General features: G+C 38.8%; 1 protein-coding gene across 1 annotated transcript in view; it reads right to left on the bottom strand.

Moving 5' to 3' along the window:
* The window catches only part of TMEM198 (transmembrane protein 198), a 178,873-nt gene that overhangs the window by 66,362 nt on the left and 93,735 nt on the right, over positions 1-18,776 (bottom strand). The window contains exon 3 of the mRNA XM_044060563.1: positions 8,389-8,588. Within this exon, the coding sequence (XP_043916498.1) occupies positions 8,389-8,588 (200 nt within the window). The remainder of the gene's footprint in view (positions 1-8,388; positions 8,589-18,776) is intronic.

Raw genomic sequence — 18,776 nt, forward strand, 5'->3', positions numbered from 1 at the left:
TATATCTATTGAGGAAACAGATCTAGAACTAGCCTGAGGTCTTGGTCTATTTTTGAATTTAAAGAAAAAAACTTGGAGCAATAGCTAGCTCCTCTCTGGTCTGGTGGGAACTCCCAGGTCATTTGTTTTTTTGAATGATGCTTGAGACCTCTTTCCTCACTACATACTTTTGACAGGATGGTACATTAGGTAACCCGAGAGAGAGAGTGTGCTATGTGCAGGAGTGTGATAGCAAATTTTATAGCTTCTAGATAACTTTCCTAAAGCACCTGTCATGCATGATGGCCACCAATGCAGACTTATGCAGGGAAGAATAAACCACAATTGTCTCCATAGTGGAGAAAAAGCAGATAAGCCTTCAGCAATTCTCCTGCTGTTGTGACTCCTTCTTTCCAGACTGACAGCTGTGATATCCTTAGTTAAGGCAAGGATTTCTACCTCTGTGTGGGTGTACATTCTGGAAATTACTGACCTTGTGCTGGCAGTTTCCAGACATCTGATTTTTCTGCTGCTTTTAGCCTATCTATACACAGCTGAGGAGGACTCTCTGGAATAATCTAAACGTTACACTGTGGAGTCTTTCTGCCAATACCTATAACTGTAAGAGTCTTCCATTCTTTCTCACTGTCCTCCAGATCTTTTACCTTGGAAGTGAAAGTGCAGTTGTGTAAAAACATACCACAACAGTAGATGTCCTACTGATCACTTTCGCAACATTCCAATACTGTTATCTTACTAAAGTAGTCTGACATCTGGTTGGGGTACCAAGGCCAAAAAAAAAATACTTTTTATATGTTCATCCTCTGACATACGACCTAAGCTGATGGGTTTAAGGGTGCATAAGCTGATACATGTGCACAGGATCCTCAAACTGTCTAACCAGGAGACTCCAGAGGAAGAAACTTGTAAAAGAATTAGAACAACTAAGAGGAGAGAAATATCTGTATGGTTTCTTAGCTAAACAAGAGTACAAAAGAAAACTATTAGGAAAAGGGCAGGGACAACTGGAAGTAATACTGCAATAGTGATCAGTACAACATCTACTGTTATGGCAAGTTCTTACAAAAACAAAAGTGTACTGTCATTTCTTAGACCACTCCTGCAATGTTCCAATACTGTTGGGTGATTTCAAAAGCTTACTAATTAGTAAGGGAGGATGGTCTAGGAATATGGCAGGTATCAATTGGAGCAGACAGCACAGATCAATCAGAAACAGCTCTGGATCTAGAAAAAAAAAGCATCTACCTCTAGTATGAAATGTGCACAGATAATCAAGTGGCTACTTCTAAAATAGCCCTTAAATCAATTACACTGTAATAAGCTCCAGAGGAAGAGACTGATTTAGTGGAATGAGCCTTAACTGGTGAAGACAAGGACTTACCTTGGTGAGAATAACAAAAGGGAATGGACTTAAGAGATTCTGTTGGCTATTGTTTGCTTGGAGACAGGATTACCCAAATGGTTTTCAATGAAAGAAAACAAAGTTGACCTGTTTTCATAATATTCTTATCCAGAGAGAATCCAAGTTTTCTGTGCACATCCAAGGAGTGTAACAGTCTTTCACCCTTGTTTTGACCATTTGGAAAGAATGTAGGTAGGTTAATAGCCTTGTTGAAATAATTCATTAACCACTTTAGGCATGAAAGAATGACTGAACCTAAGGAAGAAACTATCCCTACAGAAAATAAAGGGAAAACAGGCTATTAGTGCTTGAAGCTCAGAAACCCATCTAGCAGAAGTGAATCCTAGTAATAGAATGGTTTTCCAAGTATTAGAAATCCATCTAGCAAACATAAGGGCTTGTAGTAGCATTGTTTTCCAAGTATTAGAAACCCATCAAGCAGAAGTAAGGCCCATTAGTAGAATGGTTTTCTAAGTACGAACATTTAGAGGTGCAGAAGCTGCTGGTTCAAAAGGTGACTGCTAAAGATTTTGTAAGACAAAGTTAAGGTCCTAAAGAAGAGGAATAGCCCTCCTGGGTGGGCTCAAATGAAGAGTGCCTTTGAGGAACTGCTTTACCTCAATTATAGAAAGCAGGGGAAGATCAAGGGGCATACATGCAGAGGAATAAGCTAGACTAACTCGTAAAGAGCTTACCCAAGTAGGAAAGTATTGTGGGAATCCTAGATTGCATAGGATTCCCTCTGTTTAACACCAGAAGAAAACGGTTTCCATTGGGGTATATAAGACCTTCTTGTGGTAGGTATCCCTTGCCTCCTGGAGAACCTGAGCCACATCCTTAGATACTGGAATCTGAAAGGAATACATCCACAATGTCATACTGAGTGATAGCAGATTGGGATGAAGCAGAAAGCCCCTATTCTGTGTGATCAAGTCTACTCTTCGGGGTAACGTGCAATGATGACTCCCTTGCCAGATTAAGGAGGAGGAACTAATGCTCCCTTGGCTAAAAGGGAGTCAACAGCAAGATGCTGGGTCTGTCCTTTGCATCTTTAACAGAACCTTCAGCATTAGTTGAAGTAGAGAGAAGGCATAAAGGAATTTGTCCTCTTATGAAAAAGACATTACGACCATCCTCCAGGGATGGGGACAAGGAATCCTGGAACAAAAAATTCAGAAGAAAATAGGCCTATCTGAGGGATACCCCAGCTGTGGACTACGTCTAGGAAGATGTCCCTGTTCATCATCAATTTGTAAGAACCTTCCACTGACCTGCTTAATGAATCTGAAAGAACATTGCCTTGGAAAGGGATGTGAACTACTTGTAAGGACAGATTTGCTTTTATAGCTTAGCCCCAAGCCAGAAGAGTCAGTCTGCATAGGTGGTATGACTGTCACCCCCTGCTTACGAAAATCCTAATGGGTCCTGTTTCCATGAATGAGAAAAGACCCACAGGGCCTGAATGAGGGTCCTCATCTGTTTCACACTGATGTGCTCCTTCCTTTGTTTGCAGGTCCATTGCTCCTGAACTGCTAAGGAGCATGTCCATCCACCCAATACTAAATCTGATGCGTCTGTCTGCAGTTCCTCAGTAAAGAAAACATTGGTTTGAAAGGTAGCCTTGGGTCCAGCTGCACTTCAAAAATACACCAATGCAACACTTTTTAGAAATGCTTAAGGATGTTTAGAGAGACTTTAGGTACCATTGGACCTTTCTCATGTGAAGTTCAGGAGGCCTCTTAGGGGCTGGCAGATAAGAATCAGGTGAAGTAGAAGTGAATGCAAAAGCATTTAGGAGGGGCTCCAAAACTGCTGAGGGACAGGTGCTAGCACATAAGCTCCTAGTTGCTACAAACTGCAATATCACTTCCATACATCTAAAGCTTGTCTAGATTCTCATCAAAATGCTGCATCATTTTTGTGGTGGTTTCCTTCTTCTGAGGGGAAACAGGAAGAGATGAGGAAGAGAGAAAAGGAGACTCGAGACACAAAAATAGCCTCGTATAAGCCCAGTGAAAGTTCCATCCATTCCTTTTCAAGAGGCATCTGAAAAGGAGAAGCATTCTTTGTCTTTTGCTTCTTTTTCTTAGGAGTGATGTCTGCTTTAAAAAGAGCATTGGATCTGATCTCTGGTGAACTTCAATCAAGGATCCAGGCACCTCTTCACATATTATGATATGGGGTATGCCCTCCAGTCCCCTCTGAGATAATGAGCCTTCGCTCCTCATTCTCAACTATGTTGGTATGATCAGTTGTATCAGATGTGCAGGAGTTAGATACCATAACTATCTTCAAAGGGGTCACAGCAGTGGATGCCAGAGATGCGATTGGCACATCATGGGTTCCTGCAATACCTCAACAAGTACATCACAGCCCAAATTGGCAGACACTTTCAGGCCTAGGCCTTTTAAATTTCTTTTTTGGTGTGACAGACATTGGATGCTGAGGACTCTTCCATTTTGGGTTGGGCAAGGCTCTTTAAACATTGGGTCTCTAACTTTTCAGTGAGAAAAGAAACAAAACTAATCTTTTTGGAACAAATGACTGACATCTGACAATTGTATAGTCATGTTCAGCCCCAAGGCAAAATAAGCATAGAGAGAGCTGGCCCTTACATGGAATCTGCCTACGACAATCACCCATTCCTCTCCTAGCTGACATCAAACACCAAGGTTAAAGAAAAAAAAAGGAAAGTTCCTAATGGGGCATTTATCTGAATAAATGAAAGCAGTGGGAACATCAGTGACCACATGATATAACAGACCAATGGGTGCGAGACTTGAATTCAGAGTGGTGGTAAGATAGTTCTAGAATCTTATACTCATGCATCTGCTTATTTACTCTTACACCCATGGACATAGAATGGATGGTTTACAGAAGTCTTTTTTTTTGTTTGTTTTGGCTTTGTTTCCCTGGCCAGATGTCAGGTTACCTCAGTGAGATAACCCAACATTATGTGAATGCTACAACAGTCATCTAAGGAAAGATATCTAGCTAGCTCCATCAAAAGGGGCATTATTAAAGGATGCCCTAAAGTTATCAGCAAAACTGCCAAGGTATAACCAGGCATGGCAGTGGACAATAATGCCAGTGCATGTATCCATCTCTGCAGCATCTACAAAATCATGTATCAAGAACATGAACCAGTTAGTAATACAGGATAGTGTTGACATATCAGAAAGGTTTATGTTTCAGCTCACTTATCACCTGGCCACTTTTCTGGCACATGATCATTTTGTCAGCAAGCTAGCAAGGAAAGCATAGCATATGTAATAAACAGCTCAGCACCCTGGAAGAAATGTGGATGATGTGTAGAATCCCTTCTAAAAGTGTTCCAACACCCTGAATATCTAACTAGTTGAATGAACTGTGGAAGCCTTTTGGAGGGCTTTTGCTGTAACAAAAGAATCAGTGACTGGAATGACTGAACCCTGGACCCAACTGTTTCAAGCTTTAAGATGCCAGAGATTCATATTCGGTCTTTTAGGAATAGGCACTATTTCTGACTCCTTCCAAGTCTCCCTGATTATAAGAAAGCTTATCTGACCTATCAGTGGAAACTTTAAGGAGGCTGAGGGAGGAAATCAGAAGAAGTCATGCAATTTCCAGAAACATGGGTGTAAATGGGCTCATGTAATGAGAATGCTTCTTAAATCACTTGCATCTCCATTATCCATGCCTGGTGTATGAGATTCCAAGTGGGGCCAAAATGGTTCCTCTTGTTTAAATGCTTCCTTCATTTCTCAGAGAGGAAGAGGAGGAAGAGGAAGCAGAAGAATAACTTGCCCTTTGAAGCTGATATTGCTAACCACTATGTAAAACTCTCCAAATGCTGGGAAGATAGACAAACCACAAAAACATGTAAGAGAGGGTCTTGGATCAAAGCTGCCATAAAAGACATAACAAGAACCAGGGAAGGCTCATGCAAGAAGAATGCATTGATGCAGTAGCTAGAATCAAAAACCCATTTGGCTTCAAGGACTTTGACACCGAACCAAGGGAGTCAGCAATGACTGATACCATATGCTGCCAACAATGTGACTGTCAGCATCAATCATCCAGACAGACTTTAGCAGTCCACGCTGAATTGAAGTTGGAACCAGGCCAATGTGGAGCCAGGACTAAGGCTGACCTTTGCAACAGTGCCAACAGCATTGCCAGTAAAGACCACCAGACCTCCTCAACTTTAAATTGCAAGGCCAAAAGAAAGCACAGCGCCACAAGAACTGTCAACACCACCACCTGCAGTAATGGAGCTGATTTAAGAGAAATCAGAGGAAATAGATGTGGCCCTGGAGATACTATGACAAACATCATCAAGGCACCTACTACGTGTTCTCTTTTATGTTACTCACCAGCCTAACTGGGATTAGCACCATAAAGGGGCCGATAAGGAGGTACCTGAAAAATATAAAAATAAAGAGCCCCTATCCACCCCAGAACCTCAAGGGAACGGAATAGGATCCATACATATGCAAAACTGCCTTCATCATCTTATCATAGTCAGTATAGAGATAGTGACTTGCTAAGGTGAGAAGTTATGGCCCAAAATAACTTGGCGCACAGAAGTCACGAGTTGCCTAGCTCAACTTTTGAGTGTGAGGAAAGGCTAACCTGACTAGTAAGCCTATTTTTTTCTGCTCTTTAAACACACTGATTACCATGTTAGGTACTCCAGAAAAACTTGCAGAAACTTTATCATAACCTTGTATCCTTACCCTCTTCTTGGACAGTAATGGAATATAACAGCTGGCAGACTGAAGATTATGCATTTTATCTCACCATTTGTGGCCCTTCTGTTTGGATCTAGGCTTTGGAAAATATGGGACCAACTCCTTGGATCCTTGGAGGTACACCACAGAGAAGTTGTGTCCCTGAGGACCAACCCCTTAAAAATTATTTTGTACTTACTATTAAAATACACTGATCAAATACATATGCATATCTTGTTATCAGTTTTGAAATGCTGAGCTTCCAAACAATTCATGCGCATCACATGCATGTAATGGGTTAACTTTATGCCCACAGGATTTGTGTTTTTTTTAAACCAGTTGATATTTCCTTGTCTAGCATATTAAAAGAAAAGAAAAAAGGAAGTCACATAACAACTTGCCAAGTCACAAAAGAACTTAAATTAAATCCAGTACTGCTGGAAAAAGTACATATTTCAGCTGGAAATAGGTTAAGGAGCAGTATGGTGTAAAGGTACAGAGGAAGGCTGGGGCTTGAGAGAGTGACAGTGATCTCTGAAAAAGTGTAAAAATTAGATTGGTCTGGCCCGAGAAAGGAACAGATCAATACCGACTGATAAAAATTGCCAGAAGCTGAGGATTATGAGAATACAAAAAATTTCCTGTCAAAGAAACAAAAACCTGAAGAGGTGGGCTTGATGACTGGTAACAGGTTTGGAGAGTCAGTGGAAAGTGCAATGTTCTTTGGATAAATGGAAGTAGCCATAGTTTCAGAATGTTTCAAGTGCTGATCTGAGTCAGATCTTCAGTATAAGTTCTGAAGGTTTGAAAAAGATGGAGAGAATCATGTTAGACCACTAATTCCCAATTTCCTAAAGCCCATCGAGTAGAGAAGTCATCCTATTATTTCCCTCAGTACCTAAACATTTCATACTCTCCTTTTTTTCTTCTACAAACTTACTTTCTAAATTTGTCTTAGCCCTCCTCCACTCCCCAGAGGCTCTTGTATTTACTTGGCCACAGACTTCTTTGCTTTGATGCTGCTTTTATCTTCACTGTCTATACAACTTTTGTTTTCTATTTGCACTTTCCTGATACCTTTATTTAGTTACATAAGCCTTCTGTAACTCTTTTACTGCCTTCTCTTGATAACAGCTTTCTCCATACCACAATCTTAATGAACTTCAACCACTCATCACATTTCTGTTGTAAATTCTCCACAATATGCACAGATAACTGCAATGCTTTACTGTAATCTGCCTTCCTATAATCTCCTCCCTAAACATTTGAAGCCACCAATAGCCTTCTCCTTCATAAGGAATAAAAAGCTGTTACCCAATGGGGCATCACCTTTTTCTCAAGACTCCTCCCAGTTTTATCAGAACTATGTCAGATATCCTATTCTTTGCAGACAGCTCTTCAGTCCACTACTTATAACCTTCTCGCTGTAAAAGGTTAAATGTTTCATTGTTACTTGCAGGTCTTGACATGAGACATTCCATTCAGTTCCAGGTAGATTAAGATAAGCCATTACTAACACACTATTTTTCCCTTTCCATTTTCTTTAATGGATAATTAATTAGCACATCTGTAATATTCACATCTGGAGGCCAATACATAGTATCTAGGTACTAAAATGCTCACCTTTGCATTCAAGCCTGATCTCCTATTAACTAACACTGTTTATGTACACCTCCCTTACAGCACCATTCAACACCTTCCTCAGTTTCCATTGCATCATGCCTCCTCCATTTCCTTCTATACACCTGTCTCTGTTGTTAACCAGTCTATATATTCTAAATACCCTAAATCCCAGCATCCTGTCCACATCCACTTGTTTACAAGTCTTTCCATTACTCTAAAATGAACACCTTACCAGATTCCATCAGAGTTTGCAACTACCCCTTTTTTATCCATATTCATCTTATATAATACATGTACCAGCTTTTTCTTTCCCACATCTCCTGCTTTACCATGCAGCCCCATGACACTGGTGAAGGCAAATGCTAGAAAAGAAACTTTGAATTCAACTCCCTTACAATGATACACCATGTGAAGCTGAGCGAGTCATTTAATCTCCGTCAAATTATTGATCACTGATATGAAAGAGCTACCCAACCTAATTAATTTTAACTGGTTAATACAATGAAGATGTACAGAACACGGTGAAAAAAAAAAAGCCATAAAAGCATCAGGGAAAAAATATCAACTGTGCATCTCTGTCCTCAGCTGGAAACCCCATCTCATTTGAGACTGAGCTGAAACCAAATGATACAACAGACACTAATCACTTACCGGGGAAAGCACATCACCATCAAAACGACGGACAGGATTCGGTTTTCGTCTGTAAGCTGGTTCTGGGGGGTATGCTTTGTGCTGGTGGTGGTGATGGTGATGATGGGTATGTTTCTGTTTCTTCTTCTTTCTTTCTTTTCTGTCTTCCTTCTGCCGTATTCTCATCAGCTGTACACGCCGCTGTTGTCTGCTGATTATAACTGAAAAAACAAATAAATAACTTGGGTGGTATTCATGCTGAAAATATCTCCACAGATAAATTGCCCTATAATTTATATTTCCACTAGTAATTATCTGGGCTTTTTGTTGCTCTGGCAGTTTTACACAGGATGAAGACCAAGATCTGATAATGAATGTTATCCTGTAGTCTTGGGTTTGATTCTCTCAATCCCTGTTTGCAGACTCTGATACCAAGCAAATCAGTAAAAAATACAATACACCTCTGTCATGCTTGGAAAAATGATGTCATGCTTTACTGGCTTAGCTAATAAACAAATTAATAATTTCATATTCTAACTGATTAGAAGCTATAACCAGAAACATACAGTAGTGTAATTGTGTGACTGCACATCTACACGTTGCAATGCTTACTAACCAGAGTAGTTCAACTTGTAAGGACCTTGGCAGTAATTCATTGTGTTTTTTGTGTTTTACACATGCTACAATGCACTCAAGTTATTTGTTCCTTTGTTAATTAAGTGAAGGAGCTGATCCACATAGAATGTATTTGCTACAACAGGAAAAAGAAAGTAAACATGGAATTTTACTACCAGAGAAGTATCAGTTACAGTCAAACATTGTGTCAGTACAACTGTATATTTAGAGACCACCTTCCCAGCATACCTTTGAGATGGCATTACTGACATGAACTAGTAAATGTGCTAAAGCAGGGGTGTCCAACCTTTTGGCTTAACGGGGCCACATTGAGTGAACAGAAATTGTCTTGGGGCCGCATATAAAATATATCATATAGTTAACTCTTTTGCTGTCGCGGGAGACCAAAATCGACCTCCTGGCTGCACTGTAGGTGCATTCCAACAATGAATAAATGTAATAAATGCCTAATATTTGCCTTAAAATTCTAATTCTCAAATCTAGCAGTTAACTCTAACATCTTAGTTAATATATATATATATATATATTTTTTTTTTTTTTTTTTTTTTACAAATAAACAGATATTCACTACAGCATTAGCATTTCTCACTGGGAAAACCACTCCAGCAGCCCAACTACATAAAATGTCAATTTTAGCAGTCCTACAATACTATAATCCACAAAAATAAGCCAACAAATTTGCAATAAAGTAAAAAATTCACATTACTGACTTAATAAAACAATTCTGAATAAGCTACAAAAGGGTCTCACCCAAACAAATGACTGGTGCCAGAAACATGGCCTTAAGCTAAATGCAGCATCATCCCCTTTGAGGGGAGTGATGTCCCCACAAATTATCACATTAATAACAATGTTGTAAGCACGCAATCAGTTGTGAGGTGCTTGGGCACCCAGGTTGATAGAAACCTGACTTTTGACCACCACATTGTCTCGGTTGTGCGGAAAGCTTTTTACATGGCCCACCTCATTAGTAAGGTTATCTCATCCAGGGACAAGGAGGTCATAACATCCCTGTATTCCTTTACAAGAGCAGTTATTGAGTGCAACGTCCCTTTTGGCATGTACCTCAGCAAAACACCCTGCCAAAAGAAAGACTACAACCATTTCTAACAAAAAGGTCAAAGGACTGAGTTCACTTAGTTATCCAAACAGACTAAAATGCTTCGTTCTTTCCTCTGTCTCTCACTGGCCCCTATAAATTTCATCATTGGCTTGCTTTCCAGGCTAAGAAAGATCCTGCCTTAAGAGACTTTATCCACCTCAGAAGTACTGGTTATATTTAAAATGCTCACTACAAAGACCACAGCCTTCACTGCAACATAAACAAGCCACTTTGTATGGACAGGTTCTTGACACAAAAACCTTCAACTTCTGTAAAAAGCTCCTCTCATTGTCAAACAAAGTAGTTCAGCAACACAACTGGCTGGATAGCCATAAATGTACTTCTTGAGTAAGTAGTATAGCCTTCATCAAACCGGATGGAAAATCCACATACTAAACTTTCCTAGCTGGATGGCTAAGATCTAATATTGGTTACTCAAGTCTACTTGCCCAAGAAGAGAGGGGCCTATTTAACTAAGAATTCTATTTGCAAAAATATATTCAGTATACATATTAAATCTCTCTCTTACACAAAAGGAGCCCCTACTTGTAAAATAGGCAACCTCAGTAATCACATGACACACCCTCCATGAATGAAATTGTCTGGAAGTCAAAATATCTGAAAAAAAATTATAATAGAGATGGATTCATCCATGCAATTTCTCACTACCAAAAGGACAATCAATAAATCAACAAACAACTGCTCAGCAAAATGTAAATCAATAAGAAATCCGTAAACTCTCTAAAATCATACTACATACTGGAGTAAACATATAACTTCCCTCCAATGTAAAGCCATTTGACATTCAGACATTTTAGTTTGTGCAGAAGTTATTCAGACTGACAGTTTACTGAGCTGTAATGCTAACCTTCACTTTTGAAAAAACAAATTCCCAGACTTTGTCAATAGCTCAAAGTGCAGAAAGGATTATTTTTTATTACGTATTTATTTAATTTTGGAAAACATCTTTAAAACTGTTGATCACACACAGAGAAAAGTTATTGTGATAAGTAAACCACAGACTGCTGCAAGAAATCAGTCACATTAGCACTCAGTGCTTACATCCGAATGAATCATACCTGTCAATTCCTAAAGAATTAAAGTAGCTTAATAAGAAAGTTATTTGCAAGGTTACATGGCATTTTATATTGGAAATAAGCAGAGATATTAAAAAAGCTCTGTTTCTCATTATTATGCTGAAAAGTCTTCCAAGGTAAATACAACCTTCTGATTTAGCATGGAACCATACCTCTCAACCTTACAGCAAGAAATCTGGACAAAGCGAAAAATAAAAGTGGGACAAAGGCCCAAAAATTGTTATGCATCACAGACACCATTGAAACAACTGTAGCTGCAAACATTGTACATCATGTACAATGTTTCTATCCCATCATTGTCAGTTAAGCATTATATGGCTCATTCAATCCTGCCTTCTTTTGCAACAAAGAAAACCATGCTTTGAAATGACAAATGCATTAAAAATAATAAAACACATTGCATCCACATCCTGCAACTTCCTACCTGCAAACAACAACAGAGCTTTCACTGAAACTAGGGCTGCTTATTTCCCCAGAATGACACCTCAAGTCTAATGGTATACAATCTACCAGGATCTGGACTACCTGAAATAAATTAAATCATGGCCTGCAAATTGCAAGTGCACTTTGCTTAATTAAACTATATTTATAAGCCCACTTACTGTACCTTTTCAGTAACATCCCAATATCCATTTCCAGGTCACTTTACAAGACACTGGCAGTGGTAGACTTGACATTCTCCAGATCCCTACAGGACCACACACATACTGCTAACATTGTCCATTAAATGTAAATATCCATCCACTGTAAATGGCAAGAAGCTATGTCTTAAAAAAATCTACTTTTGGCATGCCTAGTACCCAAGTATCAGGTTTTGAAACAAAGAAACATATATTCTCCAGTCTGTAAGCCTCTGTCTTTAATAATCCTCTACTGTTACAGCACTCCCAACACAAACACACACATACACACTAAAACCCCCAACATTTAACAAATGACATTATGCCCACCTGATTTGCCAGTATTGATGATCCACCAAACATAGCTTACTGTTGTCCAATCTACCACTGCTTAGAACCCACCAATGACAAAACAGTACTGGGTGCTTTTTTGTTTGTCAAAAAAAAAAAAACTTTATATGCTACAGTCCCACATTAGTCAATCCACTACTGACCCATTAACCCTAGGCTGCTGTCTCATTCTTACTCCCTGGAATTGCATTACCTTGGATGACTACTTTTATTTCCTAAGCAAAAGACACAAATTGGAAGATGTTGCAAAAATCCAGACATTCTTCGAAAATCCATACAGTTGAGAGGTATGATTTCATATTCAATACAACACTCTCCCTGTCAGGAAAGCTGCAATTTAATGAAAGTGTACTTTTAATGTAGGATATATTTGTGAGCTAACTTGTTTGTGTTCAGTAGGTAGACTGATCGTCATTAGTCTCTTTGTGCATGTGTCTCTCTGTCATGCACACATACACACACACTCACTCTTCTTCTACTTTCATGCACACAAACATTCTGCTTTCATGCATGCACTCACTCACTCTGTACTTGCCTATTAACACAGGTTAAGTGCTGTCCCTTTCAAAGGCAGTGGCGGCAACTCCATACACGAGTCCCTCTTCAGCGAGAACACACACTGATTCTTTGATATGAAATAATGGCGCGAACACACAAACCCTTCTTTGGTGCAAAAACATCAAAACTAGAAGGATGCTTTGGCACATGCGCACACCGATGTTAGAGTTGTAGGTCACGGGCGTGAAAAACACAACAAAAAAGTGTTTTGGGGCATGTGTACATCGATGTTGGAGTTAGAGGTTGAGGGCCACATGGAAGAGATCTGAGGGCCGCAGGTTGGACATGTCTATGCTAAAGCATACCTTTACTTCGGGGGGGGGGGGTGGTTGCAGTCTGTCCCACTTTAGGTAGGACAGTCCTTATTTGGGAAACTGCATCCTGTGTAGGGAACAGGAAAAATGTCAAATACCCTTACATATCTGGACAGAAGGTACTTCCCATGTTTCTTCCAACAGTTGTAAGAGGCATTTTTCTAAACATCTGAAACACTTTACTGTTACACAAAACAAACAAACTCAATTTCTAAGACTGAGCTTTTATTCTGGCAAAAAAGTTAAGTCCAACCTTCAAGAGTGTCACGGGAATGTTTTTTTTTTTTTTCTGCAAGATCTTAGGTTTCCACTAAAAATGTCCCACTTTAGACATTTGAAAAGCTGACATCCCTTTTCAGTGAGGTACTGATTTTGACAGTATATAAGCACTGATTGTCCCCGGTGCGTCTGTCCTTTTGGCTGCCTTATGAATAAGCCATAGATCTGACTGAATTAACAGCTTCTTTCTTTTTTCTTCCAGTTAGTAAAGCAACTGGTTTATGGTTGTTTCATGCATTTTGGAATTCTGCCTGTGGGTTTTGATACTACCACCGGTTCTAAAAAGCTATTATATTCATCTACTGTTTTATGGGTAAATAAATCCTTCTTTACATATTTTTGAGCCCTATGCCTTGTATTTTTAAGTTGTGATTTGTTCTCTGAAGCAGTGCACCCACGTGTACATTGTAGATTCCCTTGGAAGAAAGTTTTTGTAGTAACCCCGTTTACTTTCTTCATTTCTTCATTACTATCTATACCACAGCCTGTGCTAAGGACCATGTACCATTTCTGCTGCCTCTACCTTGTCATGGTGAAGATTTCTCCAAAAACTGCATGCAATATTCCACACGGGAAATTACGATCTGTGGGGTGATGACCTTTCCTGTCCTTGCCATCGGCATTCTGTTACGCTTTGTGACACACCTTGTTTATTTATAAATAATCTGATATAAGAACCCATTTTTTTTCTACATTTCTGTTTAACGTTATTCTGTCATCTGACCGCGCACTCATTTTATAGGATATTGTGCCCCAGATTAATTATTCTGCATTGTTGGCACTCCTCTGGCAAATAAGCACAAAGGATTAAAGCCATAAGCTACTTCATGTTGACCAGTGTTTAGTCTCTTCAGCCTCCATTTATCTACTGTGTGAGACTGACAAACTCAATGAACCAGACAGTGCACTGGAGAAATTAGCCTGGGATCTGCAATGGTGTCCTGGACCACATACAACATGCCTAGTAACATATGATTAAATGCGGCCATGTTTTAGACAATGCCTTTAATCTTATATTCCTTTCCATCCTTCTTACACACTTCATGTGATTCAACCCTGTGAAATCTTCAAAGCATCACCAAAAAGATATACTTTTCTTTCCTGACCTGCTTAAATATTACTTTGATAGACACCAAAAGGTTATATCTCCTGCAACGACTACTGTGTTCCCATCCTAGTGAAGTATTTACCATCTGAGCAGGCTACATTTACTAAGAATGTCTTGGTTATATTGTCAGATCAGGCCTGTATAAATGCTACTATCTTCTTAAAAACTCAAGGCTGTTTCACTTCTTTCATAGCTGTTTCTATGGTACTACAAGATGGGGTTGCAAAAGGGAGGGAATGCGCCATCTAGAATTTTGATCATCAGCCAATAGGACAGATGAAAGGGAAATGAATAAATATTGACATAGCTAAAACACTGAGAGAGTGAGAGAGAAGTAGATTTCTGGGAAGATCTAAAAATAGGAGACAGAAGAATGCAGTGGACAGAATTATGTGTAAAGTACCAACTTTGTAGACAAAAAGTTAAATATATGGGACTTCTACTATTCTTGAGGAAATATGATTAAGAGATAAAGTTAAAGGAAGCTAAGGAAACCAGAACTGATGAAGTTATTAATAGAGGCTAGGACAGGAGCAGCAGCAAATAAAGAGGAGAGTATTTTCTTCAAGGCATTATTAAAAGATGTTTGGCAAGTCAAATACAGAGATACAGGGAAGCTTCAATATTGGAATGAAATATGTTTGGACCCTAAAACTGCAATCAAGTCCAGAAAATTTAGAATCTTTGCTTAGAAATGTTAACAAAAATGTTTTTATACAACAGACAAATTAAACAAAATTATTTCAGATGCCAGTACAACTTGCTGGAAATGGGGAGTTGGACATGTCCTAAACTAAAGACATTTTGGGCTCAGATACAAAAATTAGTCCAAAAGTTAACATAGGTTGATCCCTCTAACAGTCACTTTATCAAGTTTGTTAGAAAGGAAATGTGGGAACCCTTATGTCAGGGGTCTAGTTTCATTGATACTGATGCTGTCCAAAAAAAAAATAATGACCAAAAACTGGAAAACAGACAAGATTCCAAATATTAAGGAAGTGTTAGAGTTAGCAGAAAAGATAAAAGGAAATGAAAGGAAAAAATGAAACAGATGACTAACAGGCTTCATACCTGGAAATGGGAACATTGGAAAACTGAAATGAAGAGACAGACAGTAGGTGGGCAGGAATGATAGATGGTAAAAGACAGTGGCTGAAATGGAATGATGCTGTGGTCCAGTTGACTACTGGGGTAGAAGAATGGTAGATGAGGGAACACTAAGAGGAGACTAACTACAAAGAATAGGTGTCACCTGCTATAAAAGCAAAGAAAGAAAACTGATGACAAAGTGACCGCCAGGGTAATCCCTGGGAAAGAGAAAATATTTATACATGTGGATCAAACAAAGTGGCGGTAATAAAATAAACACATTGTTACATAATCAGAACAAAAATTATACTTTGCTAAGTAGTTTAGGATTGTTTAAGGTACTGAAAAACATGGAAAAGAGCAAAACGTAAACATGTGTAACTTGCGCAGGCAGTGACTCAGACTGCACTAGATGGAGGAATTGATAGCCATGTTTTATGAAAATGTTTAAATATAACATTGTTAGCACTGGTAGGTAGATACATTTGTCAAGGCTATAGCTGAATGTATTTGCAAAGTGTTTAGGTGACCAGTTTATTTTATGGAAAATTCATCATGCATGAGAACTGCACAATGTTATATAGAGATTGCTCTGTGAAGGAATAAATGTAGGCTTCTTCGAAAAATTCTATAGCTATGTCAAGAATCTAAATGGCAATGCACAGATCTGCTCTGAGCTACAGCAGAATGGCATTAAATATACTGATCCCAAGGATATTGCCAATATCCTGGCAGTTCGATTTAGTGCCAACTTCACCCCCCCTCTCACCCCCTAAAGGGCCCATCTCAATACCAAAAGATTGCCATATTCCAGTAATAACGGCCACACAGGTAAAAACACACTCTCCAAAGCTAAGAATACAGCATCCATGGGACCAGATGACATCCCAGACTGTGTACTACATGAACTACAAAATGAAATGGCACCTCACCTAAGTGTCATGTTTAATCATAGCCTCACCTCAGGCTTCGTGTTTACTGAGTGGTGCACAGCTACAGTTATCCCACTCCACCTTGGATCCCGGGAACTACCACCCCCCATCAGTCTGATGAGCCTGATCTTGAAAAACACAAAATTACTATCACCATGAAATGAACACCATGCTAGACTGCTGGAAAATATTTGTCTTGTTTATTCTCCATATATCATTCTGGTACTTCGGCTTATCGCCTTCAAGGAATAATTCAAATACAATTCAAATATAAAATTTCATAGTTGTTTTGAAAATGTTTCATAGTTGATTGTGTGTAATGTTTATATATAATATGATATAATATATTACAATATGGTATTCAACAAATGTGAATAAATGCAATATGGAATTCAAATGAAAATAATTGTGTTACAGTCACATTCGTACTGGTTTAAGTCTATACTCCAAGTTTATCTAGTTGATGTAGTCTGCTCCTAGGTAAAATGTATTTAAAATGCATTTTTTAAGATATTGTGAATGTTAATTATTTTCTTAAGACAACATTTCTGAAAGGTAGGGTTTATGATAAAAGTTGTGCTTATGTATTTATGTATTCATACATTGGTAATGAAGTTATATTGAAGTGTCACTAACCATTTTGCATGTAGAAAATGAATAGGTATTTATAGGAAGTGGTGTCACTTTAAAAAAAGAGCAATTTATGTGTCAGTTTATGTGTTAATTGATTAAATACTTTTAGGCACTGGTGTATAAAAGGGAATGCATTTTGTATTTGAATTATTCCCTGAAAGCGATAAGCCGAGGTACCAGAATGATGTACGGAGAATAAACAAGACAAATATTTTCCAGCAGTCTAGCATGGTGTTCATTTCATGGTGATAGTAATTTTGTGTTTTTTAAGTTACAGCGGTGTAGTTCTAGTGCTTGTGTATTATTATTCGGCAGTCACCATGAGTTCGGATGAGCTAGATACACCAGAATCCACTGGAGGAGTGTTGTTTTCTGATTACATCAGAGAAAGGGAGCATAAGATTGCCAACACAGATCCCTGGTCCATGACAGAAGAAAATGCTGCTGGGGAGAAATTTTTGCAATTGGAGAGATTAATGTCCAAGGAGGTAACTGCTTTCTATGACCAGAAGTTGTTAGAGAAATATGTTTCTCTTAATATTACGCCCAGAGGGTTGCGATTCAACCGATTGCCAGCTGGGGGTTTTAGTGAAGATGAAAGTGATATGTTGTCTGAATGGAGGCCAGTAGCCCTTGACTGCACTATTAACTGGCTCTGCATTCTCATCAAGAGGAATATTCGAATGGTTGAGAAAATGCAGGGGGAGATCACTGAGCTGCAGAACAAATTAATGTCTGAAGTGTTGAGTGCAGTGTACGAAAGTACGTTTCGGAAAATCAATGTAAAAATTCAAAAAGTGGAGCAGAATGTAATCGATCGAAAAAAAACGAAAATTGGTGAGAGACATTGGTGACTTTCAAAATGACTTAGTATATTCTTGGCAGTGGAAACCGCAGTTTAACCGGTCTAGGTCTAGATCCAGAGGGCGGAAGTACAGGAGTGCAGACGGCTCATCGCATTCATCAGTGGAGACCAGTTCGAGTAAAAAAAGCATATCATTTGAGGAGATACGGATGGCAGAATTTGGTGAAATGGATGATTCAACAAAAAACTCTCAGGGGGTCAGGTCGAAGCCCAGCAAGTACAAACAAGGTCGAAAAAGGCACGCGAGAACAAAACAAAACAACAGCGGTACCAGTCGCAACAGAGTAAAGTAAGCCAAGAAGCAGAAAATTATAGTCTGTTATAGGACATTAATATTTATAATAATGCATTACAGTAAAATGTTAATCATAACATAGGCATATATAATGTGAACATACAAAATGAAACTTTGACAAATGCTAGATCTGATCACCCCAGTGAAAATAATGAATGTTTAAATGGTGCAACCGTAACAAATGTTAATGAAAGTTTGAATATCGTGAATTTGTCCCACATTGAAATTACTGATACCATGCGTAGAGTGTTAATGAAAGGGCCCAAATTGATTCCCACAAGAGTACCAACTCTAGCAGACATTTTAATTGATGTAAAAGTTCTGTCATAAGTTAAATTTGAAAGTGCATTTTAGTAAGGTAAAAACATGCAATAGATTAGGAGGAGATGGTGGTCATGAAACTGGTATTGACCCAGGGGATGATGAATTACTTAATCTTAGTGTTTATGAAATTGATGCAGATATGCAAATATTGGATGATGAAGCCATTACTAGTAGTAATGAACTTGATAACATCGATTTTGTTGGAG

Source organism: Protopterus annectens, chromosome 2.part0 (assembly GCF_019279795.1).
Source record: "Protopterus annectens isolate FY-2018-M chromosome 2.part0, PAN1.0, whole genome shotgun sequence".
In the NCBI taxonomy this organism is placed as follows: domain Eukaryota; kingdom Metazoa; phylum Chordata; order Ceratodontiformes; family Protopteridae; genus Protopterus; species Protopterus annectens.